This window comes from Quercus robur, chromosome 1 (assembly GCF_932294415.1).
Source record: "Quercus robur chromosome 1, dhQueRobu3.1, whole genome shotgun sequence".
NCBI lineage: Eukaryota > Viridiplantae > Streptophyta > Magnoliopsida > Fagales > Fagaceae > Quercus > Quercus robur.
This window is the reverse complement of record NC_065534.1, coordinates 19,101,663-19,128,784: the sequence shown is the minus strand read 5'-3', so window position 1 is coordinate 19,128,784 and position 27,122 is coordinate 19,101,663. Positions and strand designations below refer to the sequence as shown.

General features: G+C 33.2%; 4 protein-coding genes across 4 annotated transcripts; 1 reads left to right on the top strand and 3 right to left on the bottom strand.

Moving 5' to 3' along the window:
• Nucleotides 1-3,808: 3,808 nt before the first annotated feature.
• Nucleotides 3,809-4,849, bottom strand: LOC126713756 (germin-like protein subfamily 1 member 7). Its single transcript, XM_050413614.1, has 2 exons — nucleotides 4,693-4,849; nucleotides 3,809-4,489 (listed from the first exon to the last, which is right to left on the bottom strand). The coding sequence occupies exons 1-2, from the start codon at nucleotides 4,805-4,807 to the stop codon at nucleotides 3,996-3,998; spliced, it is 609 nt and encodes a 202-aa protein (XP_050269571.1). The 5' UTR covers nucleotides 4,808-4,849; the 3' UTR covers nucleotides 3,809-3,995.
• Nucleotides 4,850-8,746: 3,897 nt separating this feature from the next.
• LOC126724228 (inactive protein RESTRICTED TEV MOVEMENT 2-like) lies at nucleotides 8,747-12,270 on the top strand. Its single transcript, XM_050428686.1, has 2 exons — nucleotides 8,747-8,945; nucleotides 11,203-12,270. The coding sequence occupies exons 1-2, from the start codon at nucleotides 8,840-8,842 to the stop codon at nucleotides 12,183-12,185; spliced, it is 1,089 nt and encodes a 362-aa protein (XP_050284643.1). The 5' UTR covers nucleotides 8,747-8,839; the 3' UTR covers nucleotides 12,186-12,270.
• A 2,966-nt stretch (nucleotides 12,271-15,236) lies between these two features.
• On the bottom strand, nucleotides 15,237-20,559 carry LOC126728320 (double-stranded RNA-binding protein 1-like). The gene is made up of 6 exons (XM_050434184.1): nucleotides 20,334-20,559; nucleotides 19,427-19,555; nucleotides 17,800-18,035; nucleotides 17,255-17,501; nucleotides 15,865-16,044; nucleotides 15,237-15,712 (listed from the first exon to the last, which is right to left on the bottom strand). The coding sequence occupies exons 1-6, from the start codon at nucleotides 20,539-20,541 to the stop codon at nucleotides 15,288-15,290; spliced, it is 1,425 nt and encodes a 474-aa protein (XP_050290141.1). The 5' UTR covers nucleotides 20,542-20,559; the 3' UTR covers nucleotides 15,237-15,287.
• Nucleotides 20,560-23,533: 2,974 nt separating this feature from the next.
• Nucleotides 23,534-26,000, bottom strand: LOC126728240 (G-type lectin S-receptor-like serine/threonine-protein kinase LECRK3). The gene has a single exon (XM_050434123.1). The coding sequence runs from the start codon at nucleotides 25,998-26,000 to the stop codon at nucleotides 23,598-23,600; it is 2,403 nt and encodes an 800-aa protein (XP_050290080.1). The 3' UTR covers nucleotides 23,534-23,597.
• Nucleotides 26,001-27,122: the final 1,122 nt, after the last annotated feature.

Genomic DNA, 27,122 nt, shown 5'->3' with positions numbered 1-27,122 from the left:
GCTATCCTTTGCCCTGGCTCACTTGCTCTCTCTGCATTTACAGACGCAGATTAGCCCAAGAATCCCATTGATCAACTGGCGCTCAACCACAGGCTTTGTCATTTTCTTAGGCAACACTCCTGTTACTTGGTTTGCAAAGAGATAAGCAACCGTAACTCACTCGTTAACAGAAGCTGAATATGGAACTTTGGCAACATTGACTAAAGATGATACTAAAAGACGTTGGTGACTTTCTTTCTCATATTCCTGCTCTATGGTGCGATAATATCTCCACCTTAGCCATTGCTTCTAATCTTATTTTCACATAAGAACAAACCATATTGAGGTTAATTATCACTTAACGAGGGAAAAGGAAAGTTCATGTCTAGGCTCGATCTGTTAGCAGATCTCTTTACGAAGGCTTGCATTCTCCTCGTTTTCAAGACCTGGCATCCAAACTCATGGCTGAATCCCCCATTTGTTTCAGGGCGGGCTAACTTCATCTCTAAGCAGGAAAAAATCTTCAACACTAACTAAATATGAAGAGAGAACAAAAGAGGGGAAATGGCAAGAATATACCAGAAGGTTTGGTAGTCATGGTTCTAGAAAACCATTAAATCAAACTAATCATTAAAATTATTTAGTACTCACCAATTAAGATGAGGTCAATACAAGATAAGTTCAAACCATTCGACTTACGCAATGCATAGTTGTATTGCATATCCCCAGCTGCAGCCTACAATGGTGGACCACTTCATTGATGAGGACAGAGTCAACATACTTGGGAGCTTCAATCATTCAATTTCAAAGATACTTTCAACATAAACTTTAGTTGTGGGTTGCACAAAGCCGTGCATATGCGCATGCACATTCAAGCCGTGCGTACGCATGCTTAGGGCATGCGCATGCATACCCTGAGTATGCGTATGCAACTAGGGTTCCAAAATTATATGAAAGGAAAGGTTTTTTTTTTTTTCATTTAAATTTGTGTGGTACGAATCCCACATTATCTGAGAACCGCCCCACACCCCTATTTTACCACTATATAAATCCATAAAAGGCACTTTTCAAAGAGGGGTGAATATATGCAAGATTTACTAAAAAATAGTGAATCAAAGAGGGAGTTTTTCACAAAACATCCTCAAATCAAGTTTTGCTTGCTTGGGTCCTATTTTGATCTTGGCCTTTGAGTTCTAAATTAAGCTTACTAACCTACTCGTTTTCTTGTTGATTAGATTGACTGAAGGGAAGTCAAATCAAGCTCTAAAAAATTCTTGTGTTGAGGTAAAGGTTCTAACTTTGGGTCTCCAATCTCTTTGTTTGTGTGTGTGTGTGTGTGTGTGTGTGTTGTTTATATGTTTTATTACTTTCATAGTGTTTATGTTAACTTAGGCTTGTTTTGTGTTTATATCCGAAGCATAATAGGTTGCTAGTTTTCGTGTTTTTGTTTAGTTTCTGTTCTATTTGCTGAGGTTTAGGTTTTTGGGTTTGTATGTGTGCGCATGCTTTATGCATGCATACGCATACTCGAGGTGTTATGCGCACGCACACCCTTGCCCAGGAACCCAGATCTAGTTTTCTTTGTTTTCTTTCACATGTTTAGTCTCTGTTTAGTCCTGTTTCCTTTGTTTTAGGCTCTATTTTAGGTTTTTAACATGTTTTTTTTTTTCCTTGTTTATTGCTTAGATCCTGATTATGGTTCTTGTTTGGTTGAATATCATGAACATGCATATGAACATGCATTGATGCATAAGTGTTGTGGTGCAGTGAGGTAAGTCATGCATAGATCACATGAACATGCATTTGTTTGATTGAACATGAGTTGCTTAAATATTTGATAATATGCTTGGTTGAATGTCATGATGCTATGTTTGAATATAATTGCTAAATCTGCCTTGTGATGTTTGCTGCCCTTGGTGATATATGTTTAATGTCACGATAAATGAATGCTAGGCTTAAAGGATGATATGCCATGTTTGTTTGCATTAGACGCATGCTAGAGTGTAAGTGAGATTAGAATAACATATTAAATAACCCTTTAATGAGATTAAGATTTGGAACACATTGAGTGGAGGCTGACCCATGGGTCGGGTGGGGTTGGGTGTCTAACACCTTTCCATCCCTATACCTAAACTCCAGACACGTGCTCTGGTAAAGATTAGTCCTTCCACAAGGGTGCTATATTTATGGTTCCTAGACCTATTCTAGGTGGCAACTCCATTTACACCCTCTGCCATGGTCCACCCTAGGCCAAGGTGTACATCCCATGAAGGATAACCAAAACTCATTGCGTGCACTTGTGCCCATAAGGGTACAAGAACTGTAGATATACAATTAGTGGCTCTCCAAGTCTTTTCCACGTTCTCTAGGGTTTTCTATTATTGTTAAGCCTTGGTTGCACAAAATTGTAGAGGCTTGATGGGATGAATTTGCATTATGACTAGTACCTGTCTTCACTTCAAACACATTGAAACTCGATCAATCCAAATTTGTTGAATAGGCTGCAAGTTGAATATGATCTATAGAACCTAGGTAGCTATCTTGACTTCAAAAACATGCTTCCAAGGGTGCTACATTTATGGTTCCTATACCTAATCTAGGTGGCGACTCCATTTACACCCTCCCCCATGGTCCACCCTAGGCCAAGGTGTAGTTCCCACAAAGGAGAACCAAAACTTGTCGCAGGCACTTGTGCCCAAAGGGGCACAAGAACCGTAGATATATAATTAGTGGCTCTCTAAGTCTTTTCCATGTTCTCTAGGGTTTTCTATTATTGTTAAGCCTTGGTTGCATGAAATTGTAGAGGCTTAACGAGATGAATTTTCATTCTAACTAGTACCTGTCTTCACTTCAAACACATTAAAACTCGATCAATCCAAATTTATTGAATAGGCTACAAGTTGAATATGATCTATAGAATCTAGGTAGCTATCTTGACTTCAAAAACATGCTTCCAAGATACATAGCAGAAACATTTTTGTTTAGGGTTTGCCAACCTAAATTATGGAGCTAACAAAATCAATTTGACATTCATTGAACAAAGATAGTAGAAAGAGAAAAACCTTTCTAGAGAGATAAAGTTTTGTTTAGGGGAAAAATATTTGCCAAAAATTGAAAATGGTTACTTAAGTGAAATGCAATATTTTATCATCAATTTTCTCTTTTTTTTGTGCTCTATTTCAGCCTAGAAATAGAATAATGTAAATGAATAATAGAGATGGGCATGGGCTTCAAATTGAAATAAAATTCATAAGTCTAGGACTTCAACTAACAAAATCAAAAACTTGAGACTTAATTTAAAATAGGAAATAACTCTGGGTCTCTTTATGTAATTTCCCTGAATAATTTTTTTAACTACTTAGGTATTACATTTCCTTACCTTGTATTAATTTTTCTTTCCATGTTTCCTCTGTATGTATACATCAAGTTATAGATTCTCAATAGTAAATACTCTTACTATTTCAACACTGTGAAAATTTTACATCGAGTTTAGGACTATTGTTTGACATAGAATATGTGCTATGTACTAAGGAGGTGGTATACATGCATCGGGCGCATTTATCCTCCGTTTCACACAAAAGGGATACATGCACCTGACGCATGGTAGATTTTCTCGCAACAGAGACCTCAATTTGAAATGTCATTTTGTAAAAATGAGAATAATAATTATGTCTATTTTTATTACAATTTTGATCACTTTATCAATGCTTGTGTTTTTCTTTTTAAAAAAAAGTGATTGTGATTTCAAACATTGTGGATCCATGTTGTAATCAAGATTTAGTCATGAACTAAATGCTCTGCCTTTGTTATCACACCATGAGTCCATGACACAAAAAAACAATCATACGAAACCATTTTATTTGATAGTAATTATCTCTGCGGTGTTACAGTGAGGGAAACCAAACAAAATTTATTCAAACAATTTAGTGGTTCACCATCCCAATTTACACATATTTTTCCTATTTGTGGTTTGACTAGAATTGTTTTTGAAGATATTCAACTACATTCTTGTCTAACTAGAAGGCCTTGGCGAGAACATCAGGATTGATTGGAGGATTAGATCTGAAGACAGCATTTGCTATGGTGATCACTCCAGGATTTTGACTACTGAGACCAACAAAGGCAACAACATTAGTTTGCCCTATGTTGAATTGGAAGTGAATGAGACCAATTGGGAATACAAAGACGTCGCCCACATTAAGAACTTTGGTGAAGAGTTTGTTTGGGTTGGAGGTGACAAATCCAACTAAGAGAGTACCCTCTATGACAACCAAAAGCTCAGTGCCGCGAGGGTGAGTGTGAGGAGGATTCAAGCCATATGGAGCAAAGTCAAGGCGAGCCAAAGATACGCCTAGAGTGTTCAGACCTGGTAATTTATCGACGTTCACAAGAGTGACATTTGATCCGACTTTATTTGCAGCTGTGTTTCCAAGAATATTGAGTCCAGAGAAGAAAAAATCATTGGCTGTGACAAGTGTTGGGTCCTTGCAAAATTTTCCATTCACAAAAACTGCACAAAGAAAAGTCTATTATTGACAGAAATAAGACACTTCTGTAACAATGGACAAGAACATGTCCTGCAGAAGAAATAAAATAAATCTAAGGTAGGTGGTATAAGTGTTGGGCATAATTCAAAGGAATGTGTCAAACTTATAATGATTTCAAAGGAACGTTATGATAATTCTACTAATAAGAATGAGAGTATGTACATACCAGCAGAATCGGTGTTGTTAATTGCTACACAAAAGTCTTGCAAAGGACTAGGGTCATAAGCTGAAACAGGGGTGGTTGCCAAAGCCCAAATGGCCACAATTACAACTTTCATCATATTTGAAGTTCTTTCTCTTGCTGTGTAGTATTTTGCGTATTCTTGCTTTGGGTGAGGGATGGGAAACAATGCATATGGGAATGTCTATATATTGAGAGGAGTCACAGAAGCGGTCTATGTTTTTGCACAAACAGAGAGCATATAAACCTTGGTAATTCTTCAACGGTTATCTCATTTTTTTTTTATTTAATGAATGAACCATTCTTTAACTACTACTAGTCGCAGACCTGTGCATTGCGTGAGATAATTTTTTTTTAGGGTGATCTTATTAAATATATTTGGGGTGATAAGTAATAACACTCTCCCATTCTGTTTATATTAATAACAAAATATTTTAACTTTATTTAAGAATCCGTTTATAAATGTTTAACCATGATTAGTAAAGACATTACTCATAATTTTAGAATTAAAATACAGATTTATAAAATACCAAAACATTTGAAATGACAAATCTCTCTATAACTCATTGGGAAAAGAAAAGGAAAAAAGAAAAAGGAAAAGACATTACTTAATATTTTGAAATACACTTTAATTTAAAATTTTAAAATAAGAGAATTTAATTTTAAAATTAAGGTTAATTTTGGAACCTACCTTAAGCACATGCAAGTTAGTACACAATATTTTAATATTAATTTAACAAAGTTTGGTCAAACAAATGTAAAGGGTGAAAATATTTTTTCCTTTCGAGTTTGAGGTAGAGTGTTATTTCTTCAAACCTCAAGAAAGAGGAATGTAATTACCTCTATATTATTATTGTTGTTGTTGTTGTTGTTGTTGCTGTTATTAATAATTGATTTTTCATTTTCTTCTAAGTTAATAAAAACCTTACATATACCTTTTTATTTATTTATAGAATATACATTTTTTTAACCTTTACATATCTTTTTTTTAATGTCAATCTTTACATATACCTTAAGTAAACTCTATATATTCCACTTCTTTAGATGTGCAAAATCATAGACTACTACTTCATAATGATAGTAGCTAATTAGTTTTATCACTTTTTTCATAATTTCATTTATAACTTTTTTTACTATTATCATAATTTCATTTCTTATGTAATTTCTATTATTATATGAGAACATCTCCTTTTAGTTATGAATTAGAGTTTCATTAGTTTTAAGTTTAAATATATTGCTATGATTGTGTTTAATTATTGATTATTGATTCAATTTTTTAAGTGAATGTAACAGTTGATTTTATTGCACTATAAAGTTTTTAATGTTCTTCATATTGGTCATATTTATTTTTTATTTTTACTTCTCCTTACAAGCTCTTTGTTTTCCAATTAATAGTTACTAATTGACATTTGATTTTTTTTTCTTTACCATCTCTCTCTCTCTCTCTCTCTCTCTCTCTCTCTCTCTCTCTCTCTCTCTCTCTCTCTCTCTCCATAGGCAACCTATTGTTTTCCAAAACTTGATTATTATTTTATTGCATTAAATATGCATTGTAGTTTTTTTTTTTTTTTTCCATTTAATTTTGCTACCCTTAAGTTAGTATATCCATAACTATTAGTTTCTTTATATTATATTTGGTTTGATATCCTCATTATTATTATTATTATTATTATTATTATTATTATTATTATTATTATTTTTAATTTAGTGTTTCCCAATTGGCATTTGTTTTGTATTATATTTTTTCTTTGATGTATTGGGTTTGAGAATGAGTGTGTCCCTAGTATTACTCCACTTTATGAGGACACTTTTATTTATTGAATTTAAGTAAAATTTTAAAATTTCAATTTTTTTAAATAAAAAAAGGAGAGAAATTAAAATATAAATAATTTAATGATATGGAAGATGTGGGGAGACGAATAGTGATATTAAGGTAGAAGGTAGTGGGGAGATGAAAAGATAAAGGTAAGGAAAAAGCTTGGACAAAGTGTAGATGAAAAAAAAAAAAAGAGTACAATTTTTTAAGGATAATTTTATTGATTTAAATTTAAATAAAATATTCCATGTTTAATTATTATATATATATATAGATGTGACTGAATTTAACTGTTGAATAACATAAGATGAGAAGAAAAAAAAGTAAAAATAAAATATATAACAATAAATACCAATAAAGAGAACAATTGCACATAAAATATTTTTATTCTTTCTTATAACTCTAATTAAGATTGATGGTTTTTTTTTTTAATATGTGTTTTAGTATTGTGTTTTTTTAATTTCCCATTAGAAAGCCTTTTCTTTCCCTTTCATAATTTTCATTGAATTTTGGTTTGGATTAATACATAGTTGTTCTTGGAAATAGGAATTTGAATATGCCTACCAATTTTTTGACTAATAAATTATTATAAAATCTCTTTTTTATTTCTTTAGTTTTATTTTAATTTTGGTTAAGTTAACCTTGTAATTTTGTGATGATTTTTTATTATTATGGTAATTTCCTTATTCCATAAGAGATGAGTTGTATATTAAGCAAATGTAACACACTACATCAAAGTTAGAAGAATATGGTTCACCTTTAAAAATATTAATGAAATACACAAAAGAAAATATTAAAATGATATCCACCCCAAATGTTTTCCTATAATGACAAGCTTTATCTTTTAACCTCTAAGAAATGCAATGCAATGACCAAAGGATATGCCCCTTTAATATATTCTCTCTAATCAAATAAACAAAAGCTCTTGTCCCCTTTAGGTATAGGTTTATATGGAATTCAATTGTTTTCAATTTCTTCTTTCCTCTGTAAGAAAGAACCATCAACCTTAACTAACCAAAAAAAAAAAAAAAACAATTTAAAAAACAAATCTAAATGGCATTAACCAATGTGGAGTTTTAATGAACTCTTGGTCTACCTAGAATATAATAGAGAAAATAAAAATGAGACTAATACTAATTCTAGGAAACATATATAGAGAATAGAAATAAGGATGCTAATTAAAGAACATTGGCAATACTATCAATCCCGTTTAAAGCTTAATCATAGCTCCACTAATTTGCTGACTTTCAACTTTTGGCTAGTATATATTCAGGTGTTCTCCAATGCCATAAAATTCCTTATTGTCTGGTTTTACTTGAATTCCGGCAAACTACCCAATCAAATTAAGGAGAAAATAAGAATAATGATTCTAGTGTAGAAAAAAAAATCCCAAAGATTAGTAATTTGGCATAAATAGAAGAATGTATAAAAAATTCATCGAAAAATTGAGAGAGAGAGAGAGAGAGAGAGAGAGAGAGAGAGAACCTCTTTTTTGTGAGAGAAAACCATGCATAGAAGGAAATAGATAGTTACAAATTTATAATAAAAAAAATGTGAATAAGAAGAGACAAAATAAAGGAAGATGAAGAGAAAGAAGAAGAAAATATTTATGTGGAGAGTAGTGGAGAGATGAAAAGAAGAAGAATAATATTTATGTAGAAGGTAGTGGAAGATGAAAAGGTAAAAGTGGAGAAAGTGTGGAAAAAGTGTAAATATTAAAATAAAATAAAAAGTAAATGTTAAAAACAATTATAGGAAAATTGGAAAAAAAAAATGATAATGAGGTGGACGATGATGTGGTTCAACTGGAGTGTAACAATAATAAATACTACGCTTCAGCTTTTAAATATATATAGAATATAGATTTATTGTACATTGTTAAAAACCAATCAAATGGGACCTCTTCAATGCCATTGTGCAGTTTTAAAGTTGCTTTGGTCGAAGGAAGATATTCTGCGAAAACAAAGGCTCTTGTCCAAGGAAGATATTCTGCGAAAACAATTTCCATCAGGGTATGAAAGAGACAAAGAACCTTTCACTTTGCCCCTGCATGAAGTGACCAACTCTACGTGAATAAGGGATATTTCGTTTCTAAAACAAAAGGAAACGTGAAAACGTAATGAAAGCTAGGAAGAAAAGGAATAAACTGAATCCAAAGAAAGCACAGAAGCCTGAATTTCCTTCCAAACGTCAATCTCCCACTTCTGTGTATAAAACCAATATACTTCATCCATCATTTCCATCTGGAAATTATAATCACCTAAAACCCAACACACGAAACCAAAACACAAAAAAGAAACAAAAGCTAGAGCTAAGATGGAATCCAAGTCACAATCCGATAATCGTGTTTATGAGGAATTTGAAGCACAGTTTGAGTGGGCAATTGAGGAGGGATTGGACACTCTCTTGGTCCATGTACCAGGTTTGTTTCTGATTTAATTTCCTTTGGTGTTTGTTAATTGTCAATATTGGTCTGTCCAGTTGATTTGGTGTCATTTTAGAGCTAGCTAGACAATATGTATTATGGCTTCAATTTTGTTGTTCAGGTTTATTAATTAGAATAGCAGATCATGACGCTTATAGTATGATAATATGGCTTTATAGATATGTATATATGGGTACCAATTGTTAATGAGTTTGCAGATCATCTTTCTTGACATTCTTTAAATAAAAATTTGAAAACAATTTTAAAAAGGCTCTTTAATATCTTAATATAACCAGGATAACAAGCCAATTTTCTTTTCTTTTTTTCTTCTTTTTCTTTTCCCCTCTACCAATATGCAAACTGCAAAACTATCTCACAAAACTCATTCGATTTTAATATTGGTTGAACAAAAAATAAAATTCTAGTTTAATATAGAACTAGTTTAAATTTATTTTTTATTTGTCTGGATTTAGGTTATATGTAAAATTGTCAAATTTTAGGTTATAAGTAAAATTTTCAAAATTTAAAATTGGTTTTGGGTGGAAAATGCAAGTACAAAAAAATAAAAATTTACAAACTCAACTTTTAAGGGAATGTGCATTTTGAAAAGAATCAAATTTAATACTTTTTTTAATAGAAATATATATGGTTCGAACTAGTTTTTTAAATAAAAAAATTTACTAACTTGAAAACAATTAAGCCGGTTATATTTTCTTCCTAATTGGCAATGTTTTATGACCTGCCAACCGACCTCTTAAGTTGTCAAATGCCTTGTAGCTGAATTAACACCTCTTCATGCACAAAGTGCTTGAGGGTTTAGAGGAGAAGGGGTTCGAGCTGCAAGGTTAGCAGCATGTTGTAATTATTTCTCAAAAGAAAAAACCCCTTAGGTTGTGATTGAAGGACCCATGGATTCCAAAAAAAAAAAAAAAAAAGGTTAAATTGCATATTTGGTCCTCAAGCATTAACATTTGTTTTCAAAATTATTTTATAGTTTAAAACATTTCACTTTAATTTTTATATTTTCAAAATTGTTTCTATAAAAGTCTTTATTGTTATATGATAAAAGGAAAATTATGATGTGGCAAGTGAAAATCACGCAACATCATAAAGGCATTTGCCTTCTAAAGTATATGACAATAAAGGCATTTTTTTGGAATATTTTAAAGTAAATTGTCAATTTTAAAATAAAGGTCAAAATTTGCAAATTAATCATGAAATTTAATTGTCAAGATAAAAAGTAATAGTTTTGATGAATGGTAAATATGTTTTTCTCGTCAACAATAATAATTATAATACATATATTTTTCTGATTATTGTTTTTTATCATAAGTTCAAAATACAAATAAATTAGTCTTTAATGTAATTTGTATAAACAATAAAAAAATGAAAATTTAAAATCCCATTCCCGATTATTTACCTTAAGCAGTCTAGGATGATGGTTTTGAGTCTCTTAAAATCTCTTTAGTGAAAATTACTCCATACATATTTGACAATGTCTTTAAAGATCCATCTAGTCAAAAGCTCATTTCTCTTTTATTTTTATTTTTATTTTTTTTTTTTTTGAAAAAACAAATTCTTCCACATTATGAAACATTGAAAACCCCACAAGATTCTGAGGAAATAATATATATATCGTGTTCCTTTTACCATTTTATCTTTCAAAAGAATTGTATAGAACAACTACTTTTTATCCTAAACTGGTCTGTGCCTAGGCAGGCATAGTGCTCAGAAAGGGAATATCTTTATCTTTACCTTTTCTTTTTACATTTTACTTGTTCTTTTCTCCTTTTTTTTTTTTTTTTAATTTTAATTTTTAGTACCAGCTTGAGAAGTGTTTAAGAAAAGCATTATACCTAGATGACTAGGAAAATCCACTAAAAATGGGAAAGGTAACTATTCATAATTAAAACGAAAACAAAATTTTAATAAACAAAATAATAAATAAATTTCTTAATTATATTTTTATTATGTATTTAAAAATTAACATATAATAAAATTTGTTCAATCTCTTACACTACTCAACTTATTACGAGTTTTATTATAATTTTTTTTTTTTTAGAAGAATTATTATAAAAAACTTATAAATTGACTAAATAATAAATGTGATTAGTCCACACCAACAATATGATAAATAAATTATTTAATTAATTTTCTTTGTATGTTTGAAAGTTAAAACAATAATTAATAAGATTTATATAATAAAATTTGTAGTATTTAGTATTTACATAAGTGTATCTCTTTATAATTGCAGGTTTTAGAAGGGAAGAATTAAAGGTTCAAATAACTTCAGCAGGCAACCTCAGGGTCAGTGGTCAACGCTCGCTTGGTAAAAACAAATGGAAGCGTTTTGACAAAGAATTCACCATCCCACCAAATGCGGACACCGATGCAATCTCTGCAAAATATGATGAACACGTAATCTATGTTAAACTACCCAAAAAAATGATTGCCCCAGCTGAACTACGTGAGGAGCAACATTCAAAACCACATTTATTAGGACATTCAAAGCCTCAACAAAATCCCAAAGTTGGTGATCAGCCAAAATCTCAGAACTATAATTTTGAAGAACATGAAAGAAAAAAGGCTGCTGATGCTACTGAATCTATCCAAAGACAAAAGGAACAGCAGGCTGCTGAAAACAAGGTTCCACCAAAGGCCAATGTGCAAGAAACTGCTAAGTATGTTGCGCCGCAAAAGAGAACCAAGAAGGAGGATGAAGCAAGCAGTGCAAGAGGGAAGAGTGAAGATGTTTCAAAAAAGACAACAGAGAAGGCAAAGGAAGTAACAAGTTATGCAGATGGAAAGAGTAGTACTAGTACAGCAGCTGATGATACTACTAATTACAAGTTTTCGCAATGGCCACCAGAGAAGAAGAAGAGCACAGAAACTGATATTGCTAGCAATTATGTTTCCCAAATGGAATTAGAGAAGGAAAGGAGTGGTGGATTGGAGAAAGCAGGAAAAGCTATTACCAGCACAACAAATGAAATGCATGAAACTCTTGACTCATTTAAGGAGGCAGCAGAGAGGAAGTACAAAGAAACAGCTAGAAATGCGGATGGAATTGGTAGATCTGGTCTAAATGGTTATAGGGAAGTGGCAGGTGGTTTGGCCACGGAGATGAAGAAGACAAATACACTGATGAACTTGGTTGTGGCTTCACTTTTGGTCCTGGTATTTGCGCTTTATCTTAAAAATGCATTAACTAGGTCTACCTTAATTGAAGAGCAGTAATGTATTTACTATATATGTACAATTGACACTACTTGCATAGACAAGTAAATAAATTGAATAAAGTGGCTTCACAATTATTGCTATAGTGAGGGTTTTCTTTCAAATTCATTACTATGTGATTCTGCTCCTTTGAAGAAAATAATGGTAAAAATATTAACAGTATAAAGGGGGTACTACTACTTTTTGTACAAAGAACCTGACATAAATCTTAGAGAATGGTGCCAGTACCACATCAATGTTTATTCTATTACCAAAAAAAAAAAAAACTCTTATACCAAATTCAAAAAGAAGCTACATAGCTCTGATGTCCGGTAGAAAAAGAGCAAAATTGAATTAGTGAATATAGGAAAATATGAAAAAGAATATAAAGAAGGCAAAGGAAGAAAGAATGAAAAATAGAGAGAAGGCAAGGAAATAACGTGATGCAACCTTAAAGTCCTACATCTATAAGCAGAAAATTCTTGATGGCTACATCTTTACTGTTAAGTTATCTATTACAAGGAATCCATTGATGGGTATGTATAGTAGGCTAAATTTTAAACTAACAACACTTGAACTACAAGTAGGATTAGGATTTCTTTGTTTGCACTCCAAGTAAGTTAAGATTACTTCTCTTGCATTCCAAGCTTTGATATCTTTAATATCCCCCTCAAACTCAAGTTGGAAACTTAAAGACAACTTGAGTTTGTAGAGAAAAATAAGACCTTGAAGGAAATCATGACCGAATTGAATGTGGAGCAGATGTCAAGCTAGAACGAAGGTTAGATGTATGTAATGATTGAGGACAATGGCAATTAGGGTTTTTTGGTTTGGTTTTGGGTAATTTGAATGGTGGTTGAACTAGGCTTAATCTTGGATTGTTTGGGTTTGATGATTTGGGTGTAGTGATTTTGAGGTTCTTTGTGTTGGTCGTCAAGTGTGGTGTAGGGGACTAATCAATTAAACCTAAAACTATTTTCTACTCTCTCTCAGCAAACACTAATCTAACATATTTTACATAACTATTTATATAAGATATATCACACACTGAATTATATACACCACTTATAAAATATATGGAAGACAGTACCAAAAAGTCCACCCACTTAATCATACTAAAACCACTTGCAAAGGAATAATGCTATTTGCTACTACATCAGTGATATCATCTGTAACTAGGAGCATGTTCCTACAATCACTTAATATGTAGCTCAGCTGGTGCAATCCAAACCAGCTGCATCAATTAAAAATCCAACTCAACTCTCTGTTAACTCTCATCCCGCCTACTCTGTACAACAATCTTTTCTGGGAAAAACAACGATGAGTAATTGCATATTAACTAAATGCAGGGGATATGCTACCACTATTTCTAAGAAATGTCAGGCCTTTCGGACTGTGGGGTCGCTTATGCAAAAGGAAAGACAAAATGTAACTAGAACATGATATTTGAGGAACATGTTTAGACTACTTGCTGGCCCCCCCTAATAGTTGTGAGAAACGAGTTCAAACTGTTCAAAAACCGGGTCAGTTTTATCCTCTTGGCCATCAAATTTTTTTTTCTTCTCCAAATCAATAATAAAGAGGTGACTTCGTTTAATGACAAAGTACTTCTTATAACCCTTATTAATCACTCTCTCTAATTAGCCATTTTCATTCACCAAGCCTTTTTATGTACTCTTGTTTCTTCATTTGCAACTGCTTCGCAATTCTATCCATCACCATTACTTCTTTTTCTGCTTCTCCATAATTGTGCATTGTGTACCACCATCATTTTCCGAGCTCAAAAGTGGCATGGCTGACGTCTCAATGAAGGATTGGATCTATAACAAATTTAAGACAAATATGTGGTCAACAACTTTGTGAAAGAGAACTAGTTCACAAAATTACCTAAAACTAATTGTGATTCAATGGAAGAAAAGGATGAGTATCGTGGTTCATGCAATGAGAAATCAATAGGAGGTTGCCACTTGCCAGTGACAAGATCTATTTTAAGAGGATAAGGTTTAAAAAATTTTAATTTTACAACTTCGATTTTCCTTTGGTTTCTTGGTTCTCAAACAAAGGTTGTTCAATGCTTTTGTTAATTTAAAAGCAGTTTCTAATCTTTGCTATTTAGTTCCTAGCATAGGATGCATTAGGATTTATGCATTTAGATGTTTGCTGCACCTTCCCATATGTCCAGGAAGTTTCTATTTCCTGTTCTTTTATTTCTCAACGTAATGCACCATCTACGTTTTTAGTATTATTGTGTGCCTGCTGAACACACTCCAGAATCAAATACACCGGATGGAATTGTATAAAACGCATTGCATGAGGATTGATCTACTCTAAACTAAAAACAAAAGGGAGGAGGGGGGGAAGCCAACTCTTTAAATATTCCATATCTTTAGAGTGTATTTGTATTTAGAGTAAAACCTAAAATTTTTAATCATCCGTTGAAATTAACCGTACATTATTATATCCCAAGCCAGTTATTTGAAATTATGCTACTATCTTAACTATTGGATAGGGCTCTTACTTTATTCCTAACACAGAAATTCTTCAGGAAAGCTACTTCTACTATCTGCTAATATGTGCTTGCTTCAGCACTTTTTTATTAGCAGCCTTCCCAATAAAATCCCGAAAGCCACCAAACTTTTCTGCCACATTAATGAAGCAGAAGCCAGAATATGCATGGAAATGGAGGGACTTTGACAACTACTATTGGTTTTCGAGTAAAATGTTGGTGTAGCAAGAAAACTATGATATGGTGCAATGCTATTGATAATTCATGTCAGGATTTTAGTCAATAGTATTTCTTCCATAGAAGACTTGATGACAGATGAGCTGTAACCTCAAGGCTTCATTTAAGAATGATGAATATATAAGGAAGGTTCACAAGTAGCCATGCTTGATTGTATTAGGATTCAAGAAAGCATCATAAAAGATAATAAAGTGTCAATTGCTTTGACACCTGATTACATGTAACTTGTAAGACAAGTAATACAATTTAAACATAATAAAACTTCTAGTTAACTTTTAGCATATAAGGTCGTTTGGTTGAAGATGTAATATGTCTCAGTGAAAGTAGACCCTAACAAAGAGCAACTTAGCAGAGAAATTGATAAAAGCGACTCCACCAGATCAGTTACCTTCTTCATTTGGGAACTCCAAGCTCACAGCCACCCACTTGTTGTCACCAATTTGAAGCACTGTAATGCCCTTGGGGAATTCAATATCTGGTAAGCTTGTATACACCCTTACTCTGTTGCATAGTAAGTAACTCATTGTTCCTACATTCTTCATGTTTGAGTCTGAATTTGAGAGAGCAGAAAAATTGGGATGTGCCAAATTAGGAGAAGACAATTGGCCTTGTTTGGGTGACGAAGGTACTGAGTCAGGACAAGAAAATGAGTTCCCACTCTCAGTATTCTGGTCTAGTTGCAGCACTGCGGGAGATGAACTAGAGTCCTTAGTGCAAAATTTGGCAGCGGATGATAATGTTTCCATCAGACCCACTTCTTGAATTCCATCCACTGGAGACATGTATGCCAAAAGTATATTGAATGATCAGCATTTTGGTCTGATACAACTTGGGAAAGTTCTATAACTATGGAAGAAGTGCTATTTTTTTTTTTTTTTCATTGTATTAGGAGTTACTTATCAGAAACATTAGAAAAGGGAAAGGGAAAAAGTATTAAGCACTGGGTCAATATGTAACCTGTACTTTCTTCTTTAGAAGTTTCTTTGTACTTAATGATTGGAGATGGAAGCAGATGATTCTCATCTTCAAGGTTCTGCTGTGATTCCATGGTCTTGGTCAATGTTAAGCTTGTAGTTAGGAGAGCTTCATCTTCACCAAGACTAGAAGAAGCAGCCTCAGCACTCCGACTCAATCCACCTGAACAGGAAATGAACATTCTCAAAGTACAATCATGGACTTATTTCTTTCATGCCAATGCACGAGCAAAGAAGTAAGCATATTACAATGAAGTTTCATACACAACATAGCAGTATGGAATGGTGCATCCCAGTGAGAGAAGTAGGTAACTTTCTACTTTGCAACAAATCATTATTCATTTACCAAGGAAACGTTTTCAATGCCATTAATCATGTGCTAGAGGATAGCACTATAACTTTAAAAATGATGACCATAGCCTATAAGTAGAACTACCTTAACACCACCCCCCCCCCCCCCCCCTAACCCCAAAATTCAAAAAAAAAAAAAAAAAAAAAAATCCTATAAGTATGACACTGAACTACAATGAACTATTTCTAGATCCCACCAGCAAAATGGTAGATATTTTATCACCCCTCCCAATTGGCTAAACAGGTGGATAACCTAAAGATAGACCAAGCAGATGCAATGAATATGCATTATTTAACAATTGTGGGACACAAATTTCCCGAAAAAAAAAATGGAACATATGGAGGGACAGAGAAAGAAAAAAGGAAATCTAGAGAGTAAAAAAAAAAATTGAAATGAAGAGTAGAAAATAGTACAAATATTTCATTTTCTCTGGAAGTGATAGGGTATAAATAGAATTTGTTTAATAATCCAAGTGAAGAAACAAATTTTTTATGAATTTGTTAAAAATTGTACATATATGAGTCCAATCAGTCATTGTGGAACAATATAGACTGCAAATTAAACTAGACCACGGAAGAAAGTCTATATCACGTGTTTGAAAGAAGTTTCTCTAGAACGTATGTGAATGGATGGACACAAATCTATAATTAGTATTTTTTTTTTTGGATAATTAGTCTTACTTTTTTTTTTTTTTTTGCTAAACATAATTAGTCTTACTTAATGTACACTGTACATGATGTTTTACAATCGCAGTTACAGTACATATTGAAGAAAGAAATGAGTTAAGAGCCACTTATACAATGTTTCAGCAACTTTTTGGAATGATTTATCTCCAACCTAAATTTTCTTTTTTTTTAATCTGAATGGCTAATGTTCCAGACATAGTATCTAAATAATGAATAGATTAGAATCAAAATCGATGCCCCGAAGAGAACATATTTAATCAATTCTAGTTGCTCTTCATGCAATATGACCAGAAGAACTTCCTTATGCCTAACATTGAAACCAATGGCATAAATACCATCACAAACAGGAACAAGAGACTTACGCTCTTTTAGAATAGAGTAAGCAACCTTAGCAGCATTCAACTCTGCCTGTTTCTTGGATTTCCCTTCTTTCCCACGAAATATCTCTCCTTCTACTTCCACACTGGAATAGAATGTCGGCAAGTGTAATTCACCAGATTTTGTAGTTTTATATATTGGTATAGAGAAACCTTCCTGCTGAGCTAACTCCTGCAAGAGATTCTTGTATAGACCAAAGTCACCCTGAAAGGGATAAAGGGGGGGAAAATCAATGAAATTGACATCAACATATTATGTGAATTACAACAAGTACGAAGGCTTAGTCCCAAAATTTTGGAGTCGGCTATGGATCATTAACAGATTAATTAGGTTGGCCACATGTATTATTTTCCGTCATTCTATTCTATCCAAAGTCGTACTCTCTGATACTTCCTTAATTGGTGTCAACATATTATGTGAATTAGCAACTGTTAATCATCTTCACCTTCATGAAAAAAAAATGGTGCGAGTATTATGGAAGGTATCAGTTCAAGAAACTTGCCTTCTGAAAGCCATCAGGTGACAATGACATTAAAGCAGCCTTTGCAGCAGCCTGCTCTGCCCCCTTTAATGTTTTGAAGAACATTGGGCTCTCAAAGGTTTGACCACCAACTGTAACTGTAGCCTTGAAGCGAATGGCGTGGGATGGGCCATCACTTTCACTCATGTATAATGGTGGATCAAGATTTTTCTGCTGCGCATATTTCTGCAGCAGGCTCTTGTATTGACTTTGAAAATCTATGAGAACAAATCAACTGTTAGACATATGTTCAACAAAAAACAAAAAAAGAATGCAAGAAGAGCATGTGTAAATAGTCAGGGAGATGAAATATAGATTAAAGATGCTGGCTAATCTTTTTCACTAGAAAGAAAAGATGAGAAATCCGGAAATTGCATTTTTCGCACAAACATTCTTACATACATTATGTAATTTACATATTAAAACACACACACACACACAGAGTCGTATACAAGTCGAATCTAGGATCTAAGATAATCCACGGCCTAAAAGTACAAACTATCATATTTTTAGCATCTCTTGAATGGAGAAAACTTATGTCCATTGAATTGTTAATTGGAAACATAGGTTACATACTGCCGATGATTTGGAACCAAACCAACTTAATGAATAGGGAAAAAAACGTACAATTTGTCAATTTAAAGAACTTTGCCATCTTACAATTGAATGGTGGAATCTATAAAGACAGCTGCACCAATAGGCAATAGTTTTTTTTTTTTTTTTAATTATTATTTTTTATTATTATTATTATGTAAAAAGGGGCGCAATCCAAGCACACAGTAAGTATACAAAGGAACAATAGGTGAAAGCATTTTGCTTGAAATTATTTACTTCAACATTGATCGATTGTCCCATCAAAAAAAAAAAAAAATTTGATCGATAGTGCTGCGTATCATTTACCATTGACTGAGTTACAAATAAAAAAAGGGTCATGCTAATGAGTGCCCTTACGGCACTTATTAACAATCAATTTTATGAAAGTTTTGACATCATTTTTATGAGAAATGAAAAAGGTGTCAAAACATTAATTTTTTTTTTCTTTTCCTATAAAAACTTTCTTTAACTGGATTCTTAACGAGTGCCCTTAGGGCACTCGTTAGTATTTCCCATAAAAAAATATGATAAAAGATGCAAAGAATGCCTTTTGCCAGTTGGTCCATTTATTAAGACATGTAATTTCTTCCTTATAACTACAATTACTCTCTCTCTCCCCATGTGTGTGTTAAAAATACATAGTATTCTATAAAATAAAAATAAAAAATAAAAAATAAACTCACAGTCTGCTTAAAAAACATTTATTATTATAATTATTATCTATTTTGCATGAACACTGTTTCTTTCCCAAAAAATAAAAATTCCAAAAACCATGCAGAAATAGGATCTGGGTCAGCTATAATTAACAAAACTTTATTTTGTTCTAACACAATAAAAATAACCATGTTTATAAAGAAAGCAACTACTTCAACAGCACAAAAAAAACAGCCATTTTGGAAAGATATAGAAGCATTAGAAATTTATAGAAAAAGTACATAACTTCGGCAAGAAATGTTAATTGTTTAGCTTTGTGAAAACAAACAGTGAAGAAATTGTAGGCCTTGAAATCCCTTACCGTCTGTGAGTGTGACATGTAAGGCGTCTGACTGAATCTGGGGATCATCATCATCACCATGATACGTTTCTGTGGTAGTGTTTGACTCTACATCAATCGGTTCAGTACTAGGCAATGTGGCAGAGGAACCTGATCAAACCATTTAAAAAAAATCAAAATAGTTACATGTTGTAGAATTATACAATCTGTACACACAACACAAGTACATAATGTCACGCGCCACATAATTACATTAAATATGTAAATATTAATTAAACAAAATTATCTAATACTAATCAAATTTAATATAACACATTAAATACATAATTTGATGACTAATACCGATTAAACTAATGTTAATTTCATATAGAGAAATGAATTTCATAGTTGAATTATAAATTTTAATAAATAAAAAATAGGATATCTTTTTTTTTTTTTTGAGAAACAAAAAATATAGGATATCGGTTAAGTAAAATTGTAATCTAATTTTTTATTTTATATCTTGTTTTTAAGAGAAGGATATAGATATTATTTGGTATGTGTCTTTGTATAGGATATCGGTTTACAAAAATTAAAGTATTCAATTGGGTTAAGTTTCTATTGATCTCGTACTTTGGGAGTCTCGATAGAAATGAAAATGAAAAATGCACTAAAAGCACTAATTGATGAGTTTTATCAATCTAATTATTGAATGTTTAAATTACTTTTATTTTATTTTATGATTGGTAATATGTCAATTTGTAGGTTTATAATAAAATTTGTGATATCCTTAGCATTACTAATAAAAAAATATATATATTAAAAAAATGCACAATTATTAATATATATAATTTTATAAAATTTTGGACCTGCCCTATTTTCCTTAAAAAAAAAAAAAATGTGGTAGGACCTTAGGCCTTGGGCCGGCCCTGTGAATAGTGAAGAGTACCGGTGAAGTGGAGGAAGGCGAGTTTGGCGGCGGCGTTTTGGGCATCCTTGGAGGATTTGGAGGGAAAGGGAGAGTGAAAGAACAGGCCATTGACAGAAACAGAGGATTTGAAGCGAGGGTGGTGGTCAGGTCCGTCTTTCATGGTGGAGTACATGGGTGGCCTCCATTGCTTCTTCTGGCATAACTCCTGCACCTTTGTTTTGTACATTCTCTCTCTCTCTCTCTCTCTCTCAACTATGAAATGAAATTTGGATTTGAAAGAGGCTGTGGCTGTGAGTGTGAGCTTTTATATATATATATATGCTTTTGGCTCTGATTCTGTGACAAGACACACAAATGCAATGCTTCCCGCGTGAGTGTAGAAGTAGTAGTGCACTCCTTTTTGTGAATTTCCAACGGCATGGTTTTTTTTCATGCCGTTGGAAAAAGTACTTAGGAAAATTTTAATACGGGAAATAAAGAAAAGATATTAAACATTAATTGTTTTATTTCTTTTCCTATAATTTTTTTTTAAAAAAAAATTATTCACTAATAAATGTCTTTAGCACATCTTAAATTTTCCTAAGAAAAATATTAGAGCAATAAATTTTTTTACCAACTTCTTACCTGGTAATTGGTAATTGATAAGTAAAAAAAAATGATGTCAGTTGTGAGTTCATGCGTGTGAGAATTTGGAAAAATTTGAGGTGTAGCATTGGTTTTTTGTCTCTAGGATAAATCCTGCATGAAATTATTAATTAATTGTAGGGAGGGTGTTAAAAAAGCGTGAGTGAGTATGAATATGATATCTTGTTCTTTTGGATAGCATGGACTTTGTAATTGACTGAAATGATATCTTTTTGATCCTTTTAGACTACGGTATTATTTTATTTTGGTTCCTTAATTTTAAAAAATTTCATTATGGTCAATTAAGATTGATTGATACCATTTTCAAAATTGACCATCCATCCATTTTTGTGACTGATCTAATCGTTAAGTGCCAACAAACGACATTAACCGAAATGAACCGAATGGACCGAACAGTAACTATAAATATTTTTAATGTTTTATATTTAAAAAAATAAAATATCCCTAAGTAATCTTCTATTCATTATTCTCACCCTCCCCGTCTCTCTCACTCACAGTTGGCTAGATTATGTTGAATTTATGTTAAGATATAATACACTAATCTTCTATTAGATCAATCCCTTCCCACCCGAATACATATTGCAGTTTGAATGCAAATGAGAAATAACATAACCAAGAGGAAATAATAAATCACAAAATCTACATAATATGTGCAAAACCATCTTAGCAAGCATGTGTGCACATTAATTGCTCTTTCTGTACATGTGTTGCAATCCTTTCATGTTTGATTGTTGTGTGTTGGACTTTATATTGGTTGGTTATTGATAATAGTGTTATATTTAATTATCAATGATGACTCTTGCAAAGCAACTTTGCTTTTAATTTTCAAGAAAATCACCAAAAAAGCAAGCTGACAATTCAACTTTCCATATTTGCATGATGAGTGCAGCCCTCAGATTATACATTGTGACATCAAGCCTAAAAATATACTAGGGGATGTCTCATATCATATACAACAAGGATTTCTGACTTTGGATTAGCTAAGCTTTAGAAGATACTACAACTGTGATAAGGGAACCAAAGGTTTCATGGCCCTTGAGTGGTTCAGGAACAAACCTATCATACCAAAGGTGGACATTTACAATTTTGGTGTCTTGGTGCTTGAGTTCATTTGCTGTAGGAAGAATGTTGAACCGAGTATAGAGGATGAAAATAAAATAATATTGATTGGTTGGGCTTATGATAAGTACAAAGAAGGGAGCTTGGATCTGCTAATAGAAAATGATAAGGAGGCAAGGAATGACATGAAAAGGGTGGAGAAGTTTGCGATGACTGCTATCTGGTGTATTTGGTAGCATCCATTGCTAAGACCTTCCATAGAGAAGGTCTGCAAATGTTGGAAGGTGCCACTGAAGTTTCAGTGCCCCCATATCCGTTTTCAACTACTTCAGTGTAATCAATTACCAATACCAATAGGTATGCATTTTCATCCTTAGTACTTGAACCATGTTTGGCTATAATGCTAGGTTGTACTGATTTAGATACTAGCTTGTCTGTTTTAATGTAGAGATTATGTTAACATGTAATCTCTTCTCAATTCAGTATTTTCTTCATACAGTTGAATAAAAAATTGAGTCCTACTTATGGTTCAAAACAACATTTTCCCTTCTTAATTCTGTTCTAATTTCGTTTTGGAATTTATGTGTAGCACTTAATAAAAAAAATGTCCCCCCGAAAAAAAAAAAAAAAAAAATCAACTGATAGCTTCTACTAATACACGTGTGTAAAAAAATTCACCTTTGGAGTTATTGAGTTTAGCCGGGAAGATTTAAACTAGTGATCTCCATTTTATAAGGCATAATTTCTTGCAGATTGCACTATGTCTCAGTGTTGCACCCTTTTTTTGGGGGGGTCCATTAAAGAGAAACAAAGATGCTAGCAGAATTTGTGTTACCTTCATATTTTAAAACAAAACAAAATATCATTTTACTAATATAAATGATGACCAGGAACAAAGACGGCATGATTGTAATTCCATTTCACTATACCATTTTTTCCCTCAATTTTTGTACCTTTTATCCTTCTATACCCCATTTCAGATCCTTATATGGCACTAATGAATACTTATAAATGTCCAGATCATCTCTGTATAACATTTGTCATAAGGCAGTTTTACAAAGGTGTAGGACAGTAGTTTAGGCCTTTGCTAAGTCTAGCTAGATTTCATCTAAGAAGACCTACCTGAAAATAATCTGCATAGAAAAATATGTCAAACATTTTGGCTTCAATTAGTTCTAGAGTCTAGTAGACACTAGTCTTTGTCCTGATCTTGTCGATTGGAGTTTGCTAAAATTGGTGGAGGGATTCTGCAGGTGAGGCAAATTTCTGCCCATAACATGCTACTTGGTTTTCAATCCTTATTTGTGATGGCATTAGCTGTTGAGTTTTGCATTAGTGTTATGGTGGCTCAATACTCAGTAGAAAAGAAACATTTTTTGCAGTACTAAGGGAAAACTTTATCTAGCAAAATACAAATTTCATATAAAGAATTACTTGACAAAGAAAAGTTGTCATTTTATTGAGTCTCGGGACACTGATAATTATCATACATTCATGAGTATACCATTCCTGAAAGTATTGATTGTTAAACATGAATAATGACTTAATAAAGCTAGAAACTTAATTATATTAAAGGATTTAGATTGAACTAATAAATGAGGATGGATTTGGAGGAACTGAGACTTCAACAGCTCCTTCCATCATCTGTACCACTTTCTTCATTGTTGGCCTTAGCAATGGATCTTCCTGAATGCACCATATTGCAATCATCACATATTTCTTCACTGTCTTCAGGTCATGAATTGCCTCCTCATCATTCTCCACTAACAAATCCAGTTTCCTGTCTGTATAGCAATCATATGCCCAATCAGCCAGTATCATCAAATTCTCATCCTGTTCCTCTGCTTCAAAATGCTTCCTACCACAAACAAGCTCTAGCAACAAAATGCCAAAGCTATAAACATCCACCTTGACGGTAACAGGAATTTTTCTAAACCATTCAGGGGCTACATACCCTTTAGTTCCCCTAATCCCAGTAGTAGTTCGAGTCTGGTCCTTTTTCAAAAGCTTGGCTAATCCAAAGTCAGAAATTCTAGCTGCAAAAGAGTCATCTAGGAGGATGTTCTGTGGCTTGATATCACAATGTATGATTTGGGTGCTGCATTCTTCATGCAAGTAAAAGAGCCCTCTTGCAATTCCTAATGCTATTTGAATTCTTTGGTACCAATTTGGCCGTGAACCCCCAAAAAGGAAGCTCGCTAAAGAACCATTGCTCATGAATTCATATACGAGAAGCCGGTGCTGCCCCTCGTTGCAGAATCCTAGCAGTTGGACCAAATTTCTGTGGTTTGTTCTGCCGATAGCACTCACTTCAGCATTGAACTCCAAATCACCTTCTCTCACCATATTATTTAACCTTTTAACAGCAATTAATTTTCTATCCTCAAATCCTAGAACCCCTTTATAAACTTTTGCAAAGGCACCCTTCCCCAACTCTTCCTTGAACCCATTTGTGGCTTCTGTTAGTTCCTCATAAGTGTAACTTCGCAAATTCATGCCTGGCATGATTGGGTATGGTTGAAGGGCCTTTGGTTTCCAATATTTGAAACGAAAAACAGGCAAAAAGGCAGCCAACATGAAGAGTAAGTTCAGAAACACTGAGCTGCTGAGGAGCACTGACACAATGAGTATCACAGTTGAGTTACCTTTCTTCTTCAATAATGCAGTTGGAGGCTTCAAAGTAGAATTTTCCTTTCTTATTTTGATCAGAGTTGTTCCTTTAAAATTGGAATCTATCCTCCCATTTGAGAGAGGAAATTTCTTCTTCCAACAGTACTGACCATCATAAACTGCGGCAACACAGAAGCAATCACCCAAGCAAGGTATTCTGCACGAATCCTCAGTTTGGCCTGAAAAGTATTCATAATCAGTCCAGCCAGGCCAATCTGTATTCAGCATGGACTTAAAATAAAAAAGATCCGATTCTGGAAATGCTTCATCACAACTTTGTGAAAGAAAGTTCTGTTTGCAACCTTTCAAAACATCATCTGGATCAATGAAGGAGTATCCATCTGGGCATAGGCATTTTGGTCTTAGATCATCTCCTTGTCTGCAGTAGCTATTATACCCACAAGCTCCACCACCATGTTCTGTGATCACAAAATTGCATAAATTTGAAGGTATGAAGCTTGACGGAAAAAGAGACCAAGTCATAGGCCAACTCACCGAGCTGCTTTTTGGGTAGACATAATGCCTTAAAACACCATCATATTCCATGAGTGCTCTTTGATAGAAGTCCTGCGTAGAAACAGGACTTGACGATATCATTTTAACTATGCTTCCATTTCTTGCTATAAAGTTTATAGAGCCAGACTTGTTAATGACCACCTGAAAGCCGCTGCCTACAAATTCTTCTGGCCTGGGCCAATAATCAACATAAGGATGCTCCATGGGGTAAGCTCTAGTTTGAAGCGCAAGATTTCCGTCTGATTTCAGCGTGAACTGGAACCTTCCATTGGAGTAATTCCCTTCCAAGTAACGAGCAACAAGCTTGCTGCCCAGACTCATCTTCTGTGTAGGTAACATTGTGTCAGTTGGATGATCAAAACTCTGCCACAAATGCACAGTGTCCTGGCTTGCCAGCACAAAGTTTCCAGTGTCAAGCATGGCTGCATAAGCAACTCCTAAACGGTCTAACGGAGGCTTCCATATCTCTTTTCCTGTTGGGTCACTGAGTACAAATTGGCCATCTTTGGTAAGTTCAACTTTGGATCCTGTTGGCACAAGATTATCTCTATTGGCTGACCAAACAATGGTTTTTTCAGGTATTTTGTTGAACCAAATGGCTAGTAGATAGCCTCCTTTTCCAATTTGTTGGAAACCAAAAGCAAAGTCACCAGAAGGCGATGCCCAGTAATAATCTTTTTCTTGTGTAGTAAGAGATGATCCTAGAGATTGGTTTCTGGAAATTTGAGCAGTGGTGGAATATGGTAGCAACAGAACAAGAAGCAAAAAGAAAAGATTTGATAGTGCTAAAGCCATTGTATGAAGAGTGTATAAAATGAATATATCCAATGACACTATATAATGAAAAATCTACTAGTAGGAAGAAATGCGGAACATTTAATTCATGGAAGATTCAAAGTCTACAGACACGAAAGTTGCATCCAAAACAGACGGTCAAAAACGTTGGCATACTTCTGTTTCGGGCAAAAGTTGTATTCACTCATTAAGATTTGTTTTATCAAATTTTTTTTTATATATGTCAAGTATAAGTTATGTAGGATGTAGATTATGTTCCTAATCACTCTGCGAAATAGAATCTTGTAGTAGATGGATCCTTCGTTTTGGCAAAAGTATGAATTAACTTTATTTAGGGATGATTATTCTGTCCCTACGTTTTCAGCACCAGGGTTGCTTGTGGTTAATTCTTGCAATTAGACAGGTCAGACCGATCAGATTCAAGTTCAGTCCAGTCAAACTTGGTCTTTCTATACGGGTTTGCAAAATTTCGTCTTTTGCGGTCGAGTCAACCCAACAGAACTCATATTCTTTTCACATATCAAGAACATAATAAAATCAAAATAAGAAACTTGATAATATTTTCTTTATTGTTCTTTTAATACAAATAAGATAATAAATAAATGTAAAACACTAAAATATAAAATTAAAATATTTACATGGTTCAAGGATTACTAAACTAAAACCTTCAACCTCACAAATACTATGGGAGTGTCTTGTTTTATATATATATATTAGAAAAGAGTAAAGAGTGAAAATGTGACAAATTTGGCCGAGTTTGAGTAGTTAATAAACAATTTGGTTTATTCATAGTCTTAAAACCTGAGACAAGTTGTCGAAAACCTTTATCAAACAACAACAACCTGATAATATTGTGTTTCTCCTTCTTTCAATACAAATAAAGAGAATAAATAAATAAAAGCACTCAAAAGTTAAATAATATATAAATTTTTAAGTTTACGTTGTCCAAAGTTCACTAAATTGAAACTTCCAGTCCAGATCAGTGAAGAAAAAAAAATCCAAACCATCCCATATTTTTCCTTTGGGTCAGGGTCCAGATCTCTCTATAAGCAACGGTCATTTCGATCTTGCTAAATCTTGCCAGATTTTGACTTAGGAATGCTTGAAAATAACTTCAACTGA

Bases quoted from the DNA above. Each gene is read 5' to 3' on its own strand.
- LOC126728240 (XM_050434123.1), bottom strand. From the start codon at position 26,000: ATGGCTTTAGCACTATCAAATCTTTTCTTTTTGCTTCTTGTTCTGTTG.
- LOC126728320 (XM_050434184.1), bottom strand. From the start codon at position 20,541: ATGTACAAAACAAAGGTGCAGGAGTTATGCCAGAAGAAGCAATGGAGG. The intron at 17,502-17,799 runs GCAAGTTTCTTG...TATCCCTTTCAG, and splicing joins CACCTGATGGCTTTCAGAAG to GGTGACTTTGGTCTATACAA. The intron at 15,713-15,864 runs GTTACATATTGA...CAAAATGCTGAT, and splicing joins TTCTAAAGAAGAAAGTACAG to CATTCAATATACTTTTGGCA.
- LOC126724228 (XM_050428686.1), top strand. From the start codon at position 8,840: ATGGAATCCAAGTCACAATCCGATAATCGTGTTTATGAGGAATTTGAA. The intron at 8,946-11,202 runs GTTTGTTTCTGA...TTATAATTGCAG, and splicing joins TCTCTTGGTCCATGTACCAG to GTTTTAGAAGGGAAGAATTA.
- LOC126713756 (XM_050413614.1), bottom strand. From the start codon at position 4,807: ATGATGAAAGTTGTAATTGTGGCCATTTGGGCTTTGGCAACCACCCCT. The intron at 4,490-4,692 runs GTATGTACATAC...TTCTTTGTGCAG, and splicing joins TAACAACACCGATTCTGCTG to TTTTTGTGAATGGAAAATTT.